The sequence below is a fragment of the Ochotona curzoniae genome, unplaced genomic scaffold, assembly GCF_017591425.1.
Source record: "Ochotona curzoniae isolate NIBS_2020 unplaced genomic scaffold, NIBS_Ocur_1.0 contig_3819, whole genome shotgun sequence".
Taxonomy (NCBI): Eukaryota; Metazoa; Chordata; class Mammalia; order Lagomorpha; family Ochotonidae; genus Ochotona; species Ochotona curzoniae.
Genome location: NW_024466004.1, coordinates 55,840,119 through 55,861,231, shown reverse-complemented (window position 1 = coordinate 55,861,231; position 21,113 = coordinate 55,840,119). Strand labels below are relative to the sequence as shown.

Sequence of the window (21,113 nt, the reverse complement as noted above, 5' to 3'; positions counted from 1 at the left end):
TTTATTATTTTTTTTATTGGAAAGGTGGATATACAGAGAGGAGAGACAGAGAGGAAGATCTTCCGTCCGATGATTCACTCTCCAAGTGAGCGCAATGGCCAATGTTATGCCAATCTGAAGCCAGCAGCCTCTTCCGGGTCTCCCACGCGGGTGCAGGGTCCCAAAGCCTTGGGCTGTCCTCGACTGCTTTCCCGGGCCACAGGCAGGGAGCTGGAAGGGAAGCCGGGCTGCCGGGATAGAACTGGTGCCCATATGGGATCCCAGGCGTGCAAGGCGAGGACCTTAACCACTTGCGCCACCGTGCCGGGCCCCTTTCTGCAATTTTTAAAAGTGTTTTTTTTTTTTTTAATTGAAAGGAAGAATGAAAGAGAGAGTCAGAGACAAAAATAGAAATACAGATATCTTCCGTCTACTGGTTTACTCTTCAAGTGGCTGCAATGGCTAGTGCTGCACCAATCTGAAACCAGGAGTAAGGAGCTTCCTCCAGGTCCGCCATGCGGATGCAGGGTCCCAAGGCTTTGGGCCATCCTCGACTGCTTTCCCGGGCCACAGCAAGGAGCAGGATGGGAAGTGGGGCCTCCTGTATACCAACTGGCACCCGTATAGGATCCCGGCGCATGCAAGTGCAATGCGAGAACTTTAACTGCTAGGCTGTACCACACTGTTCCCCCCAGTCAGCATCCTAAAATGTGCATCTTGATGTGAAATTTATGCTGGGTTAAGGATGTAGAAGAATTTTGCATGGTAAGAGTTGCACAACTGTTGCTTTGCTTTGCTGATGCTACTGTTGTCATCATGACACCAGCATTTCACTGCTAGTAAATACACAAATAATTAGTTACTTACACCAGAAAACATTTATCCTCTTAATGGAAGAGCCCCTGATTCTGTAGTTTAACAATAAATAGGATTGGGACAGGCCGCGTGGTCTAGCAGTTAAAATCCTCGTCTTGAACACATCAGGATCCCATATGGGCGCCAGTTCTAATCTCGGCAGCTCCACTTCCCATCCAGCTCCCTGCTTGTGGCCTGGGAAGGCAATCGAGGATGGCCCAAAGCCTTGGGACCCTGCACCCACGTGGGAGACCCAGAAGAAGTTCCTGGATCCTGGCTTCAGATTGGCATAGCATCGGCCGTTGCGCTCACTTGGGGAATGAATCATCGGATGGAAGATCTTCCTCTCTGTCTCCTCTTCTCTGTATATCTGCCTTTCCAATAAATAAATAAATCTTTAAAAAAAAAAAAAGAATAAATAGGATTGTGTGCTTGCTTCGGCAGCACACATACTAAAATTAGAACAAAGAATAAATAGGGTTTTCTAGGCATCAGCAGTAAACATTGCCGTCCATGGTAGCATGAAGGGGAAGAAGACAAGAAGACTGGACACAGTTGCATGTACCTATTTAATCTGGTTCTTTCAGGTCTCCCAACAGCTAATTCCATTGAGTAACAAAATGAATGATGCTGGTTGTGGCTACACAAATGACTTACACAAACGTGTACATTTAACACCAGCAACACGAAAATGACTCTAATGAAGGAAAGTTTCACTGTGTGGAAAAGCAAAGTGCTAAGAGGAACCTAAAAGAAGCAGCTTTCCCTACTTAGGAGGCAACATCTAGCCAGCAATCACAATGAAACGAATTAAAACATTTATGTACAGGCACAAATAGAGATGATACTAAGATACCTTTTAGGGCACGGCATGATGGCTCAATGGCCAAATCCTCACCTTGTAAGCTCCAGGATCCCATGTGGGCGTCGATTCTAATCCTGGCAGCTCCACTTCCCATCCAGCTCCCTGCTTGAAGCTTGGGAAAGCAGTAGAGGACGGCCCAAAGCCTTAGGACCCTGCACCCATGTGGGAGACCTGGAAGAAGCTCCTGGCTTCAGATTGGCTCAGCTTCAGCCATTACAGCCATTTGGGGACTGAACTGGTGGTGGATGGAAGATTTTTCTCTCTGTAAATCTGCTTTGCTTTTTCAATAAAAATGATTAAATCTTTAAAAAAATCCTTTTAATATGTGCTTATTAGGCAGGAGAAAACATGCTGATAATTGTGCTTTTTTCATATTCAGTTACTATTGTAAAATATTTCACTAAGATCTCTTCAAGGAAATAAATGACTGTTAGGTGAAGACTATTATGAATGAAATCAGAAATTGTTAAAGAAATTCATTAAAAGTGTGATTTAGATCTGGAGACTACCTGAGTGGTTGGAGTTTAGCTATGCTCAGTGGTGTTAAGGTCTTAGGATAAAAGGTATTTATCCTCTTTGAGTGGAGGACATATTTCCAAATCTTTAATATGCTTTGTAAAAAGCAATCTTATTTTGGACTGGTTGGGGGTTGGCAAACTAATGTCATTTACTCAAGCTGTTATTCTGTGGTTGAGTTTGGTACAAGCCACTCTCCTGCAAATCCCCCAAAGGCACCCCATAGATTTTTCCCGCATATGGGAAGCCAGAAGGGGTGTGTTTACTGTCCATGATTTATAACCCCACAAGGTTATAACACGGATGTACTATCCACAAAGGACAGGCAGAGCATAATTGGAGCAATAAATAATTAGCCAGTTTAACAATATTAAAAGCTGGGAAGAACTCAATAACACAGTCTACACTAACAGAAGGAGGTTGAGGGGAGTAGAGTCACATTTGGGATGAATTCTTGGTGCAGCAAAGCAAATAACGCGCAGGTCAGCGCCAGGCGGTCCCTTTGCAGATCTCTTCACAGTCTGGTCGTGCCCGTTCAGGATTTTCCACTCCATTACAGCCTGGAACAGCGGGGGCAATGCTGGGCAAACCAGTTAGAGACTTTTCCAAAGGGGTGGGCAGTAAGTTTGAAAAGGCAGGCAAACAGGCGGGAATGTAACCCCGGAGGAAGACAAGCACGGTGAATTAGGACAGGACGAGGGAGCCATCGAGGGAGCGATCTCCACGCTCCACCCCAGCAGTCCCTCCTCGAGCTGCTGACCCGCAGGGCACGGGCTTTGTGGCGTCAGCGGGGTCCGGGCTGCAGCCCGAGCCCTCCCCTTTCTCGTGCGTGACTTTAGGCCTCCATTTTCTTATCTGGAAAGCAGGACTGCTTTGCTTTATTCCACCGGTTTACCAAGATGATCAAAGTGACAGGAAGTAATAAAGCTCTTAGCACAGCGCCCGGTCTCAGGAAGCGCTAGGAACTGGAGGCTAGGGATGTTAGCGGGTTTGGGATCGCTATGGCACCCGCCCCCTAAATGTAGGGGTTCCCCTTGAATAACGTTTATTTCCAAATGGTCGGGGCTCTGCGGGAGCGCCTCAGAACCTGGCCAAATCACGACCGGGGCAATTGAACAGCCAGAAGCCAGATCGGGTGACAGACCCCAGGCGCAGCACGGGCACAGCCCCCCGTTTCCGCTGGCTTTGCCAACGAGCCTTCGCCCTGACCCCACAGGTAGGAACCCGGAATCCCGCGCGGGGCGCCGGGAAAGGAAACGCAGTAAAGGGGCGGGGCGTCAGAGGACACGGGCGGGGCAGAGGGCGGGCCTAGAGGGGTCGGGGGCGGGGCCAGGGGAGGAGCTCGCCGAGTTCCGCCGCTGCTCGCGCCACGTCTCCCTTAGTGAGCGTCGGGGTGACAGGCCCGGAGGAGGGGCCAGCAGAGCGGGGCGGGAACTAAGCTCCTCTCGCGAGACCTGGCGTCGGCACAGCCGCGGCGACGGCGTGTCGGGGAGGGGAGCGTGGGGGCGGGGAGCGAGGAGGCGGCGGCGGCGGCGGCGGCGGTGGCGGCGTCCGAGCTACGCCACACGGGGCCGGGGCGCCGGGAGCCGGAGCGCCGACGCGCGGGGTCGTGGCGGCGGCGGCGGTGGTGGTGACGGGAGCGAGGAGGAGGGGGTGGTGCCATGGCGGGCCAGCAGTTCCAGTACGATGACAGCGGGAACACCTTCTTCTACTTCCTCACCTCCTTCGTGGGGCTCATCGTGATCCCGGCCACCTACTACCTCTGGCCCCGGGACCAGAATGCCGGTGAGTGCCGGGGCCGCGCGGACCGGGGCAGGCCCCGCCGCGTCCGGCTGGCCGGGGCCGTGCGGCCGGTCCGCCCGGTGCCCCGCCGAGCCTCATGGTCCTCCGCCCCTCAGTCCCCCATTGTTCTGGACGCCCCTGGCCGCTTGCTCCTGCCTCTTTTGTCTTCCCGCCGCTGCTGGCGACGAGCTCTCTTGGCTTGTTCTTGGGTTTTTAGCGGAGACGGCAGGGTGGGATGATGGGGGAGGTCACAGAAGAGTTGGCGCAGGCGGGGGCCGCTGGGGCCGGCAGCCCCCCGAGCCCCCCGGAGCCCCGCACCCCGAGTCCCCCGGAGCCCCGCACCCCGAGTCCCCCGGAGCCCCGCACCCCGAGCCCCCGGTGCCCTGCTGCAGCCCGCGGTGCCGAGGGTTCGAGGCGCCCTCCGAGCTGGGTGGCATGTTCGAGACGCTCCTGCCCGGCTCACCAGCCTCCCACCCCGTTACTTCCCCCGTGACTTTTTCATTTTCTTCACTGACACGGTGGAGGGGGTTGGGGGGGTGAGTTTGAAAGCGATGTCTTTATTCCTCCTAGCCAAAAAAAAAAAAAAAGGCGTCTATCTTTGGAGTTTCCTGTTTATGACGGGGAAAGTGCAAGGTGGAGGATTAAGCCTCCTGTAATTGATCTGATGGGTAGTTGTGAAGCGGCGGCTCCGTTTGCTTTTAGTTCTGCATCCCTTCGCGTGAAGCCACGTCGGGTTAGAACACAGACTGTTGGAGGTGTTCTTAAAACGTCATGTTTGTGCTGGAGCGCTGTTTAAGTTTCATTTGTGGTCGCGGATGAGATGTTTTTCAAGTTGGCTGGAACTTGCAGGGGTCTCCCCGCCTGGTGGATGGATGGTCGCGTCCACAGTGACCAGTGGGGTTTTAATGTTAACGTTTGCTTTCTGTTTGACATCACATATGCTAGCTTAAGGCTCTTGAATTGGGTGTGGTGGAATTCGCTAGGTTGTCCGGTTTACTTAGTTGTCCTGTCCTTTGGGGATCAACTCAGAACTTGTTACACTTTAAGACTGATTTAAAGCCCTGCACAAATCTGAAGTTACACATGATGCAATCCAAACATTGCGTTTAGAAACAAGAGCCACAAAGGACTCATCTTTTTTGAGCCTTCTTGACCAAGTTTAAACACGCGGTCAGTGCAAGAGTCCGCCCCAGTCCCAGTTAGCGTTTTCTCGTTGAGTGGGTAGTTGTTCACACGTGGATTTTGGACTGCTGTCTTTTCCTGGGTGCATTTAAGTTGTGTGGGCTCTCTGGCAGTGTCTGTGTGCAAGGGATTAGTTTTAAGTAATGTATTGGTTTCTCTCATCTGTAGAACCCAAGTCAGTCTCTTGGTATTTCAAATGAGAAAGGTCGTTTGTCTCCCATTTGTGCGTGGGGTTGGTTGTGTGGAAGACAGAAGGCTACCAGGAAGATAGGTGGGTTTTGTTAGAATGTGGTTTTGGCAGCTGCCGATTTCAGAGATTGGTAATCACCAACTGAACGTCTGATATTTGACTCAATTTTCATGGTACTTGTGCAGTATGAAATTTGCCCAACAATGACACAAATTAAGCCCCTTCCATTTATAAGGGGCTTTAGACAAATGGTGGTAGTTTGGGTGGAAGGAATTGAGCACTTGTAAGTCACAACTTCAGATGTTACTTTGCTAAATCTTATTAAAAATGTAATGAGGTCCTGTCACTGTGGTTATCCCCGTGGGACAGCTGGAGGTTGGGGTGGGGGGAAGATAAGGACGTTTTCTGTGTGGTGAATCAAAGCTCTACCCCCCCACCCCTTCCCGGCTGCGTAGAAAGCCCAGAGAACTCTAGGTGCTGATTGGCCCATTCCCGACATCTGTTCCTCCTTCAGACTTGCCTTAGGAAATGTGTGCACGTGCTGATGGATTTGTTTGGTCTTGCCTCAAATTTCCCTGTTAAAGTGGACACGGATCATGGTGCAAATTGTTGGGCACCACTCAGACTTTTACCATGGGTTTACTGAAATACCTTGTTTCTTTAGAATTACAGTGGAGTTAAAAGGATGTCTTCGGAGTGGCTGCTCCCCACCCTAAATAAAGCCTAGTAACAGTAGTTTAAACATCAAGGAGAAATGTTGAATTACAACTTCACCCAAAGCTTCGGAAAGAGTTTTTTTTCAGATGTTTGCATAATAATAATTTGCTGCCTTTACTGATGGGGCAATTTAATCTTTATTCATCTTACTTTAAAAAGCCCTGTTTTGTGTTTAGGTATCTATCTGGCTCTTGGTCTGTGAGGGCCTCTGGGGCGTGGCAGGGTCTAAACACTGCCTTCCTTGTGAAATCCACAGACAGTCTGAAGCATGTCTTCGCTCATGGGCTCTGCGGATCAACCGTGGACCTGAGTAACAACATGTTTTTGCATATTTTAGTAATTGCTTTTAAAGATTATCTGGTTTTCCTGTGAAGCTCTTCAATAGCCAGATTAGAAATATAAGCATGAGTTTCAAAGTTCTGACAGTCTTGATTTTTCGGGGATACTTTCTGCATGAAAATATGAACAGATTTGCTCTGCCACAGTCAAGTTCTACAGCCTTGGAGTTTAAGTACTCTTGAAGGTTTTGTTAAAATGACGTTAGGGGCTTTGAGTTTCCCAGTTCGCAGTTTGTATTAGAAGCACCAATGCCTTTTCATAGATTGTAAAAATTAGGATTTGAAAAATAGAGCTAGGTTATTGATTATAGGGTTGACGTGTGAACTGAACTTATGCTGTTACCAAAAATGTTATTAATAGAATCTTTTTGCCTTGATTTTGTTTGATTTGCTGGACTACGGTACTTATAATTGGCTGAATAAAATCACAAAATACTTTTCTAGACAGTTGAGGACAAAAACTGAAGAAATAATAACATGGGGGGGGATTTAGATTTCTCAAGAACAGTGGCTCCCAACTGTGTCTCCATATTAGCACAACTTGGGGAGCTTTTAAAAGCGCTTCTGCCATCTTCAGTTATTCTGCGTTAATTGGTCTGCAGTGCTGCAGCGTATTTGAATTTTGAAAGGTCCCTATATGATTCTAAATTGTAGTGTTTTTGAAAAGTGGTGATTATAGTTAGATTTCCTTAGATTAATCTTTTGCTGGAGTTGTCATTTGGAAGATAGTATATTTGTTTTGGTATGTGCTTTTTGCTTAAAATCTAGAAAACTAGTGTTTTAGATTTTTTTTATTTTAGAAAGCTAAATAGTGCTTATTATAAAATAGCACTGTAAAGTTCTTTTTTTTTTTTTTTTGAAAGGCAGATTTACAGAGAGGAGGAGATACAGCAAGAAAGCTCTAACATCTGCTGGTTCAGGTGGCCACAACGGCCTGAAGTGAGCCAATCTAATGGTAGGAGCTAGGAGCTTCTTCTGGGTCTCCTATGTGGGTGCAGGGTACCAACGCTTTGGGCCTTCCTCCATTGCTTTCTCAGGCCTCAAGCAGGGAGCTGGATGGGAAGTGGAGTAGCTGGGACATGAACCAGTCAGTGCCCCAGTGGGATCCTGGTATTTGCGAGGCAAGGATTTAGTCACTAGGCCATTGCACCAGGCCCCATGTTGTAAAGTTCTGATAGTTGGAAACTAACAATAATAGATTATTAATATGGGTTTGTAGCCAATACGCCGAAATTATCTATCATTTAAACATTGTGCTGTGATTGGAGCCTTAGGTAGTCTGAGTATCCTTAAATTTTGAAACAATTTTATCTAATTACCTTAGCTACCACCTGACTTTGGTGTTGCTTATAATTAGGTACTGTGACAGTTTGTTCCCTCCTGACAATGTTAATGCTTGTCTGTTCAGTACTATTTATGAGTATTCTTAATGTTTATATGTAATTTCAGTCTCTTAGTGTAAGTACTTAATTCTGTTTACTACTTCTTTGGTTTGTAATGGAGGAGTAATTTTAAACATGATTTTCTTACTGTTTGTGCCAGGTTCATGTTAGTATATTTGTTAAGAGAAAATAACTGATTGCTTGTAATTGTTCATAGAATTTCAAATAATCAAAATGCTTTCATTCTTCTGTAGGTTAAGAAGCGTAGATCTTTTGAATTGAGAGAAAATAAAACTTTGCATGTTCCTGGTTTTTGTTTTGTTTCTTCTTGATCTTACTCTTGGGGCTGCATCTTACTTTTCCAAAGCTTGACATTACCTCTTCTATTTTATTTCTTCAAAACTGCCTGGTTTTGAAGCTTTGCTCTGATAAAAATAGTAACCAACTATGGTTTTAGGTAAGTGGTGCATTTCATTGTACTCTTCTGTAGAAACAGTAATCTGTTTCATCAGAAAGTGAGGATTGAAACGAACTGAGGATTAAAGGAGCAGTGTCTGGCACCTAGGTGGAGATGCTGTTGTTTCCTATTTTTTGCTGGTTGCTTGGTCTTTGTGGAATAGTTTGATTTGGTACTAAAACATGCTTGTTTTTCATTGAAAGAATAATAGAACTTAAAAAAAATACTTTTATTTGTTATTGCTTACTTACTCCCCCTCAAATAGTACCTGCGTGAACTGTTACTTGGGAGTGTGACTATGAGACCACTGTTGGTGCTTAGTAGTTTAGTAGGAAAACCCATAATTTGAAAAGGGAGAGTGTTTTTTTTTTAAGATTTACTTGTTTTTATTGGAAAGGTAGATTTACGGAGAGAGGATCTTTGAACCTCACCCCCCAAATGGCTGCAACATCTGGAGCTGGGTTGCTCCAAACCCAGGGTGTCTTCTGGGTCTACAACATGGGTGCAGAGTCCCAAGTGCTTGGGCTGTCTTCTGCTGCTTTCCCAGGCACATTTGTAGAGAGCTGGAATGGAAGTAGAGCAGCTGGGTCTTGAGTGGTGCCCGTATGGGACACTGACACTGTAGTTTGAAGTGTACTGCATCAGAGGGCTGGTCTGGAAATTTTGGTTTTTAAGTCTCACATTAGTTCCTGCTTAGTTATCACTGAACTCTCAGCCTTGTTTTCTAAGGGTAATAATAAATAATCTATCTGGTTCTCTTCAAGAGTGATTTTTAGAAGCAAATAGACAAAACTCAGGCACTATAGAAACTTCTTTGTTTACAAATATCTATAGAGTGTTGTCTTTGTGCTAGATGCAGTTTTTTTTTTTTTTTTTTTTCCCTCCTGAGTATTTGAAAGGCAGAATAAGAGAGAGACGCGTCTTGTCTTTGATTCTTTGGTTCATTCGGCAACCAACAGTACCCTTGGCTGGGCCCTGCCTGAGTCAGGAGCCTCAAGCTGCATTCAGGTCTCCCACAGGAGCACAGGAATGTCATGGGCTGCCTTCCAAGGTACACGTTAGCAGGAAGCTGATTCGGAATTGGACGCAGGACTTGATGGATCAGATTTTTTGAGTGTACCTTTTTGCCTAATTTTTGTTTATTCAGTACATAAAAGCACAGAGGAAAAATGTTTGTAATGCCATCATCCAAATCAACAAAAGACAATTATCATTTTGGTGTGTACATCTCCTTTTTATTCCTGTGGGGATGAAATTAGTGAAAGTGCTTGTAGCTGTGAGTTTCTCTCTTAGCACTGATTTTGTGTGTCCCATTCTTTGAGAATTTTCGCAGAGTTATAGGAGAGAGTGAGACAATGAGAACAAAGTCTTGCCATGTACTGATTCACTTCCCAAATGGTTCCAACAGTCAAGGCTAGCACAGACCAAAGCTGGGAGCCTGGAATGCCATCTGGGTCTCCCATGTGGATGGCAAGGGCCATCCTCGGCTGCTTTTTTAGGTGTATTGCCAGGGAGCTGGATCAGATGTGGAGCAGCCTGGACTCCATCACTTACTTGGGACTGGAGTCACAGGTAGTGGCTTGATTTGTAGTGCTACAATACTGGTCCCTTTGTTGCTGATCTGTAATGTCATCTGTTGTGGTCAGAGAAGTCACTTGTATTTGTTTTCTTAAATATAGTAAGTCTTAACTACTTCTGGTCTGATACCCAGCCTCCTTGCTCTCTTGCTTACTGCCTGCACTGAATGACTGTTGCCTGCTCTTTGACTACCTAGTTGTTCTGTGTCTGAATCTGAAGTGAGTCGTTTGTAGATAGCATTTTGTTGGATCATGTAATCCATCCATTCTACCATTTTAATTTAATCCGTTTGTGTTTAAAATAATGAATAAGGCAGGATTTGGGTCATTTTGTCCTTTGTTTTCATATGCCTTACAACTTTTTTTTTTTCAATTCCTGTGTTACTAATGTTTTGTAGTGTCTCTTTTTTTTGTAGTGAAATGTTTATTTTTAATTTATTTGGAAGAGAGAGACACAGAAATGGAGATGTTTTCCACCTGTTGGTTCATTCCACAAATACCTATCTTAGCCATGCTGGGCCAGGCAGAAGCCGGAGCCCACAGTTCCATACAGGTGCTTTGTGGAGTGGCAGGGACCCAAGTACTTAAGACATCATCTGTTAACTCCGAAGATGCACATTGGTAGGAAGTAGGGGAACCAAGGACTTGAACCAGGCAGTTTGATATGGGATATTTGTGTTGCAAGTGGCAACTTAAAAAAGCCTGTGCCAAAAACCCACCCTGTAGTGAAATGTTCAAATATCTTATTTCCTCTTGTGTGTGTTCTATAGATATCTTCTCTTCTTTTCTTTTCTTCTTCTTTCTTTCTTTTCTTTTCTTTCTCTCTTTCTTTCTTTTTCTCTTTCTCTCTCTTTATTTTTTTTAAAGATTTGTTTTCATTGGGAAGGCATATTTACAGAAGACAGGAAAGATCTTCCATCCTCTGGTTCACTCCCCAAGTGGCCACAACAGTCAAAGCTGAGCTGATCAGGAACCAGGAGCTACTTCCAGGTCTACGTGGGTGCAGGGCCCCAAGGCTTTGGACTGTCCTCTACTGCTTTCCCAGGTCATAAGCAGGGAGCTGGATGGGAAGTGGAGCAGTCAGGACAGGAATGGGCATCCATATGGGATCCCAGTGTGTGCAAGGTGAGGACTTGGCCGCTGAGCAATCACGTTGGTCCCAGATAGTTTCTTTGTGTTTACCACTGGGATTACACTAAAATTCTATCATTGTAACACTCTGATTTGAATTTATACCAGTTTAATTTCAGTGACATGTATTCCGCTGTTTTATAGCTCTTTCCCCACCCCTTTCAGTTGATGGTATAAAGTTATATATTTTAATACTCCGATGATTTTTAAAAATATGTTAGTCTCATAAAATACAAATTGAAGTGACAATTACAAATCAAAATGGCAATGATATTAGCTTTCAGACTAGCACCTTTTTTGGCGTATAAATCATGTAAAAACAAAGTGAAGGTACAAACTATTGTTATAATAACACTGGCTTTTGCAGATTATGTATTTACCTGCTTTGAGATCTTTGTTTGCCCATGTATGTCTTCAAGCTACCTTCTGCTGCCCTTCCTCTTTCCTGGCAGGATTCCTTGGGTATCTCCCCTTATGCAGTACTGGCTATAATGAGCTACCTCAGCTTTTCTCTGAAAATGCCTTAGTTTCTCACATTTGACAGAAGTGGGAATCTTGGCTGACAATTTTTTTTCTTGTAGTACTTTGACTATATTGATTCACTGTCCGTTGGCTTTTGAAGGCTTTGATGAGAAACTAATCATAATCAGTTTGAAGATCCTGTGTGTGACAGGTTACTCCTTGATGCTTTTAAGATTGTCCTTATCTTTGTCTTTACAGAGCTTGATTATAGTTTGTTAAGCCTCCTGGATGTTTATATTCATGACTTTCATCAGATTTTCACCCATTATTTTGTCAACTAATTGTAAAGTTGGAGTTCATGTTCAGAACTGGAAATCCAAACAGAATAGAGTTCAGCTTAGAACAAGCTTTATTGGGAGTGTTCCCGATTGAGGTTCACTGCTCTTGTACAGACAGCGGGCCAGGGAAGTCGCACCCAGGGGACGTGAGGGGTTGTTTTTATCAGGGGGCTGTAGAGGTGGGGGGTGGGGTAAAAAAGAATGTGCGTTCCAAAGTGTCTTAGGCTCCCTTTGGCATTGGTGCATCACTGCTGGTCCAGGCTGTGTGACCTTCTCAGCCGCCCTTCTCAGCCTCCTCCTAGGCTGCCCCCACCCACCCTGGCTGGTCTTACCCTACTCTGCGTATTTCTTTCTTGTCTGGAATGGCTGTAATGTGTTTACTGGTCTGCTTGAAAATGTCTCCTAGGTTTTGTTCATTTTCGTTAGCTTGTTCCTCATACTCAGCTACTTTGCTTATCCTATCTTCATTTCATTGTTTTTTACAAAGATTTGTTTGAAAGGCAGAGTGAGAGAGGGAAAGACAAAAAGATGATCACCTGTTGGTTCTTTCCCCAAATGGCCACAAGAGCCACGGAGTCAGGAGTAGGAACTCTGTCTCCCACACCGGTGCAGGGTCCCAAGGCTTTGGGTCATCCTCGACTACTTTCCCAGGCCACAAGCAGGGAGCTGGATGGGAAGTGGAGCTTCCAGGATTAGAACCAGTGCCCATATGGGATCCCAGTGTGTTCAAGACGAGGACTTTAGCCTCTAGGCCACGCCGCTGGGCCCTTAATAGCTTTTTTAAAGCTTATGTAACTAGGTATTTTTTTTTTAATTGGAAAGATAGATATACAGAGAGGAGGAAGGGTTCACTCCCCAAGCAGCCGCAATGACTGGAGCTGAGCTAATCCGAAGCCAGGAGCTTCTTCCAGGTCTCCCACATGGTTGCAGGGTCTCAAAGCTGGATGGGAAGCGGGGCCGCTGGTATTAGAACCAGTGCCCATATGGGATCCTGGAGCACTCAAGGTGAGGACTTTAACTGCTACACTATTGCACTGGGCCCAAAATTTATCTTTAATATTGTTTATATACTTGAGAGGATCACATGCTTATGCAGGCCTCCAGTTAGAATAGGGAGTGTTGATTATGAGGGGAGGGTCTAGGTGTGGAAGAAGGTAGGTGGAACAAAATTTTTTTTCTGTTCTCTTGTGTTTCTGAGGAGGGAAGGATAGGGGGCTACGCTTTGCTGTCAAACTGTATCAGCACCCAGGAATGGTGAACAGTCATTTGATGACACCTTAGAGACCCCAGTGTGGGGAACAATGTTCCAGGAGTGTTACTTGAGTGGTTTTGATAGTTCTGAGGTTGTCAGCTTTGTTGCTGCAGGGTTGAGAAAATCTTTCCAAGGTCTGTTGGTTGACCAGGTCTACCTTAGTGTATCCACAGACCCAGACACTTGCTGCAAAGCGTGGCCAGGAGAGTTGTTCAGCCTGTTTTGCTTTCCATCTCTGAAAAGACCCTTTGTGTCCTCTGCCTGCCTAGATGAGTTGGCTGTCATGTCCCCTGTGTGCATGTGGATGTGCTTTCCGTAGCACAAGTAACAGCAACTGAGGGGGTCCAGTTCTGATACATACACTCCAACGTTAGGCTATGTGTTTTGTGATTTTTTTCCTGTGGCCAGGGTTTGAGTCCAGTGATCTAGTTGGGGGAAGCCCCCTGAGAAACCTTACCTGGGGTGACTTCAGACTTGACTCTCATGCTCCAGCCAGTGTGGGATCAGGTTCAGTCCATCACCTGCACCAGCCAACACACATACTGATGGATGTAGCTACCAGGTCAGTTCTGCCCTTAGCCCCAATGTGCGCTGCAGCCCAGTGCACCAAAGGCCCCGTCGTCACACAAACCTAGTTGGGATGACCCCGATAACACCTGCCAGGCCTGCTCCCAGCCTGTTTTTGTGTGTACCATCGTGTGCTATGGTTTAGCTCACACACCTGCCCCCAGACCTGGTTCACACAAATGCAATGGATGCTGCTGCTTTGTCCAGCCTGGCCTGCCCACAGCCATGCCTCTTGTGCCTAACAGTGGGAGCTGTAGCCTATCAAGAATGTGTCCACAGTTCCCCTACCAGACCCACTTCCAGTCCTGGATCTTTCATTTGCCATGGGGTCCTGCAGTCTAATCTGAGATGCCTTGCACCCATTCCTAACTCTTCATAGCAGATACTGTGGCCTGGGTCAGCCAGCCTGTACACATTCTGGCACTTGCATGTGTCAGTGGGTGGTGGGCCTTGACCTAGTTTGGTCCACTCCTAGACCCAGCCTACCTGTGTACCTATGAGTAATGCAGCCTCACCCAGCCTGGTCTTCCCCTAGCCTTGGCCCTTGGGCTTACAAGTGGGAGTTGAGCCTCGCAGGGGAGTCCTCAAAGTTCACCTACCAGACCCATTTCCCAGCCCCAGGTTTTGTGAGTACCAGCAGGCGCTTCAGCCCAGCCTGGCGTGGCCTGCCCATGCTCAACTCTTGCCTGTGGGTTGTTGCAGCCTAGCCCAACCAGGTGTAGCCCACACCTTGTCCTTGCTCTTGTCAGTACCAGCAGATGCTGTGGCCTGTGCCAGCCTGGCCTATACCCAGACCCAGTCCACAAGCATGCTGACAAGTGCTGTGTGCTTGTTTGGCTTGGCCTACCCTGCTCCAGGCTCAGCTCTTGTACTTCCCAGCAGGAGCTGTGGCCTAGCATTACAGTTCTCCAAGTTCTTCTGTCAGACCTGCTCCCTTGTGCTGGCAGGTGCCTCAGCCCTTCTTAGCATGGTCTGCCCTCAGTTTTGGCCTTTGTGCTGTTGGGTACTGCAACCTAGCTTAGCCTGCCTTCTTCCAGCTTTAGGCTGCCATGAGTGTCGGTGTATTCTGTGGTTTAGCCTGGCTTGGTCCATCATTATCTCCAACCTGTGTGCAAACTGGCAGATTCTGTAGTCCTCTGGAGGTGAGCCCACAAATCCCCTGCAGAATCTTCCCCCAGATCTGGTTCTCTTGTGTTCTGGTGGGTTCTGTGTTCAGCCCTACATGGCCCACCCCCTGCCCTGACAATTGTGGGCAGGTACTATGGCCTGTTGCAGCCAGGTCTTCACTCTAGCTTTTGTGTGGGTAATGGGCTGTGGGTGAAGCTTGTTAGCTCAGCCCAGACCTAACCACGTAGGTGAATGAGTGCCTTGGCTTGACTCAGGCATACTTTCTAGCTTTCCCTCTTCCAAACCACCCCATCTCAGTTCCCTCGCTTACCTTTCAGCACAGTGGCCTGATATATTGAAGACCCTAGAAGTCATTCCTACCCTGTGAAACCATGCCCTCAGCAGCCCCTATCCAACTTATCTTCAGTCCCCCTTCCCTGGGCAAGCTGCAGCGCCCTCCCAGCCAACACATGGTGGGACATGACGTGTCCAGCCTGGCATTCCCTGCCTTCCCTATTTATCTTAGGTGAAAAAAGAAAGAAAAATGAATAGACAACTATGTGGGCACATAGATGTAGTTAATACAGATTTGGCATTAACCTAGAGTACCCACCAGCTGTTGACTGCTTTTCTCCCAGCATTGTAACACGTAGGCAGTTTCCTAACCTTCAGGATCTTCTGAGGTTTTTTTTTTAAAAGACTTATTTGTTTTTAATCCAGAAGACAGAGAGAAGAGACAAAGAAAGAGCTCTTTCATCCACTGTTTCATCCTCCACCCTCAAAATGGCCTCAACAGCTGGGACTGTGCCAGACCATAGCCAGGAGCTTCTTCTGGGTCTTGCATGTGGGTGCAGAGACCTGAAAACTTGGTCCACCTTTTACTGCTTTCCTAGACCTATTTAGCAGGCAGCCGCACTGGAAGCGGATCAGCTTTGGCTGGAACCAGCACCAACATAGGATGTGAGAAGGCAGCTGAGGGCTTTAGGTGCTATACCACAGTGCTGGTCACAAAGTTTTCATGTTAGTTATTGTGCTTTTAGTCCCAGAATTTCCTTCTGGTTTCTTTTTAGGTTTTGTGACTATTGAAATTTCCATTTTGCTCATATGTAATTATCTTGACATTTTTCTTGACTTCCTTTAGTTCTTTACACGACTTTTTTGGTTAAATGTTGTGTGTGTGTTTTAAAAGATAAATTAATGTATTTTGAAAATCATAGCTCTTTTGTCAGTTCATGCCATAGATGGCTGTAGTGGCAAGGGCTGGGTCAGGCAGGAAGCCAAGAGTCAGGACTTTCCTTGGATTTCCTACATGGATGACAGGGCCACCCCTCCCCTGCTTTTCCAGGCCATTAGCAGGAAGCTGTATTGGAAATGGAACACCAGGACAAGAATTGGCACCTAAATATGGCATAGAGACAGCAGCATGATCAGCTACCCTGCCGACTCTGGCCCCAGATTTTATTTCTGTGGATATATTTTTCCCTTTGCGTTATAGTTAACTGTTTCTTTGTATGCCTTATGGCTTTACTGTTGTTGAAAACTGGACAAACTGTGGTAATCCTGGAAATTAGATTCCCCCCCTTTTCCAGCATTTACTTTTTTTGGTTACTGTGTTTAAATGTAGGCCATGTCTGAGCTGATCCAAAACCAGGGGCCAAGAACTTCTGGGTCTGTTATGAGGGTTCAGGGTCTCAAGGCCTTGGGCTGTCCTCTGCTGCTTTCCAAGGATATAAGCAGGGAGCTGGATGGGAAGTAAAGCAGCTGGGACATAAACTGGTGCCTGTAAGGGTTGCCAGCACTTGAAGTTGAGCCATGGTGCCAGCCCCTCAAATAAATAAACATTTAAAAAATGTGTAATATGAGTCACAAAAAGAAAAAAAGGATACTTGAAAAAAGTGGTATAAGCTTTGTGTTCAAAGGAATTATTTTTTGTTTTTAATCTGTTTACATTTAGGGCTCATGGCCTTTAAATCTTGAAGGGATATTAGAAATCTAAGAAAAGTTTGAATTTTCTTAAAAAGTAAAATCCATTCCCTCTTTTTCTAGCTTGAAAGAGAAGGGCATCAAAAACCAGCTGGGAACTTGGTGTCAGAAAGAATTACAGTACTGCATTTAGACTGTATAGGTATGGTGACAAGCTTGGATTAGTAATTGCATTATGTAAACTTGCCTCCATTTAAAGATTATGTTGTGGGCCCAGTGGCGTGGCCTAGTGGTTTAAGTCCTCGCTTTGAGTGGCTCCCAGGATCCCATATAGGCACTGGTTCTAATCCCAGCAGCTCCAGTTCTCATCCAGCTCCCTGCTTGTGGCCTGGGAAAGCAGTCAAGGATGACCCAAATCTTTGGGACCCTGCACCCGTGTGGGAGACCCGGAAGAAGTTCCTGGATCCTGGCTTTGGATTGGCGCAAGCACTGACCATTGTGGTCACTTGGGGAGTGAATCATCAGACAGAAGATCTTCCTCTCTGTCTCTCCTCCTCTCTGTATATCCGCCTTTCCAATAAATAAATCTTTAAAAAAAAAATAAAGATTATGTTGCATAGTTTCTTGATCTTAGCAGAACCTTAAAAAAAAAAAGCTAGTCTTATTTTCATTTTCTTAGGTGTTTATTCCTTTAGTCACACTTTTTTTCATACACAATAAAGGTCATTACCAATACATTCATTTTCTTGGATTTCCTGTTTAAAATATTACCAGGCTTTATTGATGAGAAATGCTGTTATACCATTTACCATTCATTTTTTTTTGTTTCAGATTTGTTTATTTGAAAAACAGAATTGGGGGAGGAGAGAGAGAGAGAGAGAGAGAGAAACTGATTTTTCATTCTCTGGTTCACTTCCCAGATTGCCATAAAGCCGGAGAGAGCTGGGTCAAGCCAGGGCAAAGTATGGAGTTTTGTACTCCATCTTTGTCATCCTCTGCCGCCATGTCAGTTACATTAGCAGGGAGCTAGATTGGAAATGTGGAAATGGAGCAGCCAGGACGTGAACCAATGCAATGTTTATATGGGATGTTGATGTCAAGTTTTGCTTAACTTTCTGTGCCATAATAGCAACCCCACCTTTGCATACTTGAAAGGCCTGGTCTGTTGTTCATTCTCCTAACAAGCTGTTTCTTGGAATTGTGTTTGTGTCATTGGATGAAGAAATCGAGTATGCTCTTGTGTTGTTAAATACAGTTGTTATTGACTGAGCAGTCAGTTTGTTTGATTGTGCTAGGTACAACAGATGATACAAAGTTGAATGCAATATAAATATAGTTTTATTTTCATATGTGAGTGGGCTGTGGCAACACTAGGATTAGACAAATCCATGAATTATATCCAGATTCTGAAATGAAAAAGAAATAAAAACAACTGCTGTGGATAATACATTAGATAAATATTTATATCTGTTTGGATAATGGAGTCTATATGAAAGATTTTTGATCTACGGTTTTAACTTATATTTAGATTTTATGAGTTCAACCTTTTTTTTTTAAAAAAGATCTATTTTTATTTGAAAGGAAGATTTTAAAAAAAGATAATTTATTTTTAAAATTATTTTTGTTGCAAAGTCAGATATACAGAGAGAAGAGACAGAGAGGAAGATCTTCCATCCGATGATTCATTCCCAAGTGACCACAATGGCTGAAGCTGAGCTAATCCGAAACCAGGAGCCAGGAGCTTTTTCTGGGTCTCCCATGTGGGTGCAGGGTACTAAGGCTTTGGGCCGTCCTCAACTGCTTTTGCAGGCGGCAAGCAGGGAGCTGGATGGGAAGTAGAGCTGCCAGGATATGAACTGGGACCCATATGGGATTCTGGCATATGGAAGATGAAGACTTAAGCCACTAGGATAGCACATTGGACCCCTATTTTTTGATAATATTTACATAGCTGAGAAGGATACATGCCCATATGGACCATTGATTAGGGTGGGAAGAGTTAAAGGATAGGGAAAAGTGGATGAGAAATTTTTTTCCAATTTTTTTTTTCCTTCCTGTATCAGAGGGAACTGGGGAGAAAAGGGGAAAAGCCACACCCAGCATCCTAACTGCAACTGAACCCGGGGATGGACGGCCCACCTAATGTCGTTCTGGAATCCCCACTGTGGAGTATGCTCTGAGGGTTTTGCTCATGTCTGAAATAATGTTGATTTAATTGATCAGAAGATGAGCAAATACTCCAAGGTCCATTGACTGACATAGTCCACCCTGGACTCTCCTCTCACCCAGATATTTGCTATTAGTGCTTGGCTGGGAAAATTGTCCAATTTGATCTGCTCTCCATGGTGTTGGATGTCATCTCTAGGCCTCAATGAACTGGCTATCATGTCCCCCATGTGCATCTTGGCATGCTGTCCACTGCTCCATTTTCAACTGAGGAAGTCCAATTTTGACTCATGCACTTCTTGGTAGGACCACAGATCTTGCAATTCTCCCCATGGTTAGAGTTCTGAGTCTAGTGGCTTAGTTGGGAACTCTCCAAAGAAACTTGCTTTTAGGTGACCCCACCCCTGACTTCTGTGTGTGCTAGCCAGTACAGGGTCCAGGTCACTCTGTCATCCACATCACTTACGTACGCAGACGTGGTTGGAGTCACTGGGTCAGTTCTGTCCCCAGCCCCATCTCCTATGCAAATTAATTAATGCTACAGTCTGGCTCAACCCTGCACAACACGCACTTGGCCCTCATGCATACCAGCAGGAATTGCAGCCCAGAAGGGTGACCCCACTAGTGCCGGAGTCCAGCTCCAGCTGAGTTCGGAGCTCGGGAAGGGTGCGTGGAGTCGGCGATAAAGAAAGACACAGACACTTGTTGCGTTTTTTCTGCCTGCTTGCTTCTTGCTTGCTTGCTTTCAGCTTTCAGCATTCAGCATCCAGCATTCAGCATAGCATGCTCAAGAAGAAGCTGTTCTTTTTATTTTCTTAGACACATCACAAACTTCTGCACAAACGTTTGATTTTTTATCTTTTACTTTAGAACTAAGACAGCATGCACAGATGTTCAATTAATTTTTACTTCATGGTCAACCAGGTGCTCTTAAAGATAATTCTGTAAGTTACTATAATCAGTTTCTTTAAAGCAAGCCGTTATTCATTCTTCAGAAGTGACCACCAGGTGACAGCCAGAACTCCAAGGCCAAGGCACAGATGGTTACCTACTAATTAGTAAAACATTCTTACTACATTTTATTTTCACAACTTTATCTATCACATAGTGGGAGAAATACATCAAAAGAGAAAAAATATAAGGATCTAAGACAAAAAGTTTCAAACATTAAATCCCCCTACGACTGTAGGCTCTATAGCCTCATAAGCAATCAAACAATAATCAAAAGTATATCTCTGTGATGTTAATAGAATCATCCTATATTTCCTCTAGTTAAAAGATTATGAAAGTGGCTAAAGCAGCTACATTTTCTATGCTCTAAAGAGTTGCAAGGACAGGTTAACCTTTAAGGTCACAGCAACTATATTTTTGCCATAGCAGTTTCAGCTCTTACTCCCAGCACTTCCATCAGTTTGTAAAATTCTTGTTAAGCCATTTCCCAGAAGGCATGCTATATGTCTGGGCCCGATTTCAGGGCAATGGGTAGGCACACAATAAGGTGTCCAGAAATGGCATAGGTTTAATTGTACTCCTGTGCGCAGTTAAAGGCCCACTCACTAAGACATTATCAATAACATTAACTCTTAAGCTCACAGTAGTTGCCAAAGCCATCTCACAGGGGCAAACAATGCCTCAATAGATTACAGAATTCTTAGTGGGATACTTGAGTGTCCATGCAAACAGGGGGTGAGACTGCGTCAAGGTGGTCAGAGAGAAATCGCCGGGCCCTGCCAAACAGCTGGAAGCTCCCCAGGCCCTGCCAAGCAGGGAGCTGTTCTCTTCACACCTTCGTGTCATCCATACCTACTGCACGGACCCCAGCACACTAGCCTTCACCAAGCCCGTCTCCAACCCTGATTCCTGGGCATGCCGGTATGTGCAGCAGAGTAGTCCAGTCCATCCCGCGTTCCATTCGGCTTTTGTATACATCAGTGGGTGCTGTATCCTAGCTCAGCTTAACTGACCCCACTATCCTCCAGTCCTGGTTTTCATGCTCACCAGTGGGAGTTGCAGCCCATCAGAGGAGTGCCTATTGTTTCCCTACTGGGCCCACTCCGACTCCTGGATCTTGCACTTTCCTGGTGGTTCTGCATTCTAGCTTGACAGGACTTGCCTCTCATTCCTAGCACTTGCCAGTTGATGCTGTGGCAGACTGATTAGTCTGCATTTACTCAGGCTCATGCATGTACCAGTGGATATAGTAATTTATACCAGCCGGGCTTTCCCCCTAAGGCAGCTCACATGCAGGCCGGCGGGTGTTGTAGCCCTGCCCCTGGCCTGGTCTGCCCCCAGTTCCAGTATTCACACTCACCAGCAAGAGCAGTGGC

At 45.7% G+C, this 21,113-nt stretch overlaps 1 protein-coding gene across 1 annotated transcript in view; it reads left to right on the top strand.

The window, feature by feature from the left end:
• Positions 1-3,602: 3,602 nt before the first annotated feature.
• SEC63 (SEC63 homolog, protein translocation regulator) overlaps positions 3,603-21,113 on the top strand; it is a 69,546-nt gene continuing 52,035 nt past the window's right edge. Inside the window, exon 1 of the mRNA XM_040983854.1 lies at positions 3,603-4,000. Within this exon, the coding sequence (XP_040839788.1) occupies positions 3,877-4,000 (124 nt within the window). The 5' untranslated portion in view covers positions 3,603-3,876. The remainder of the gene's footprint in view (positions 4,001-21,113) is intronic.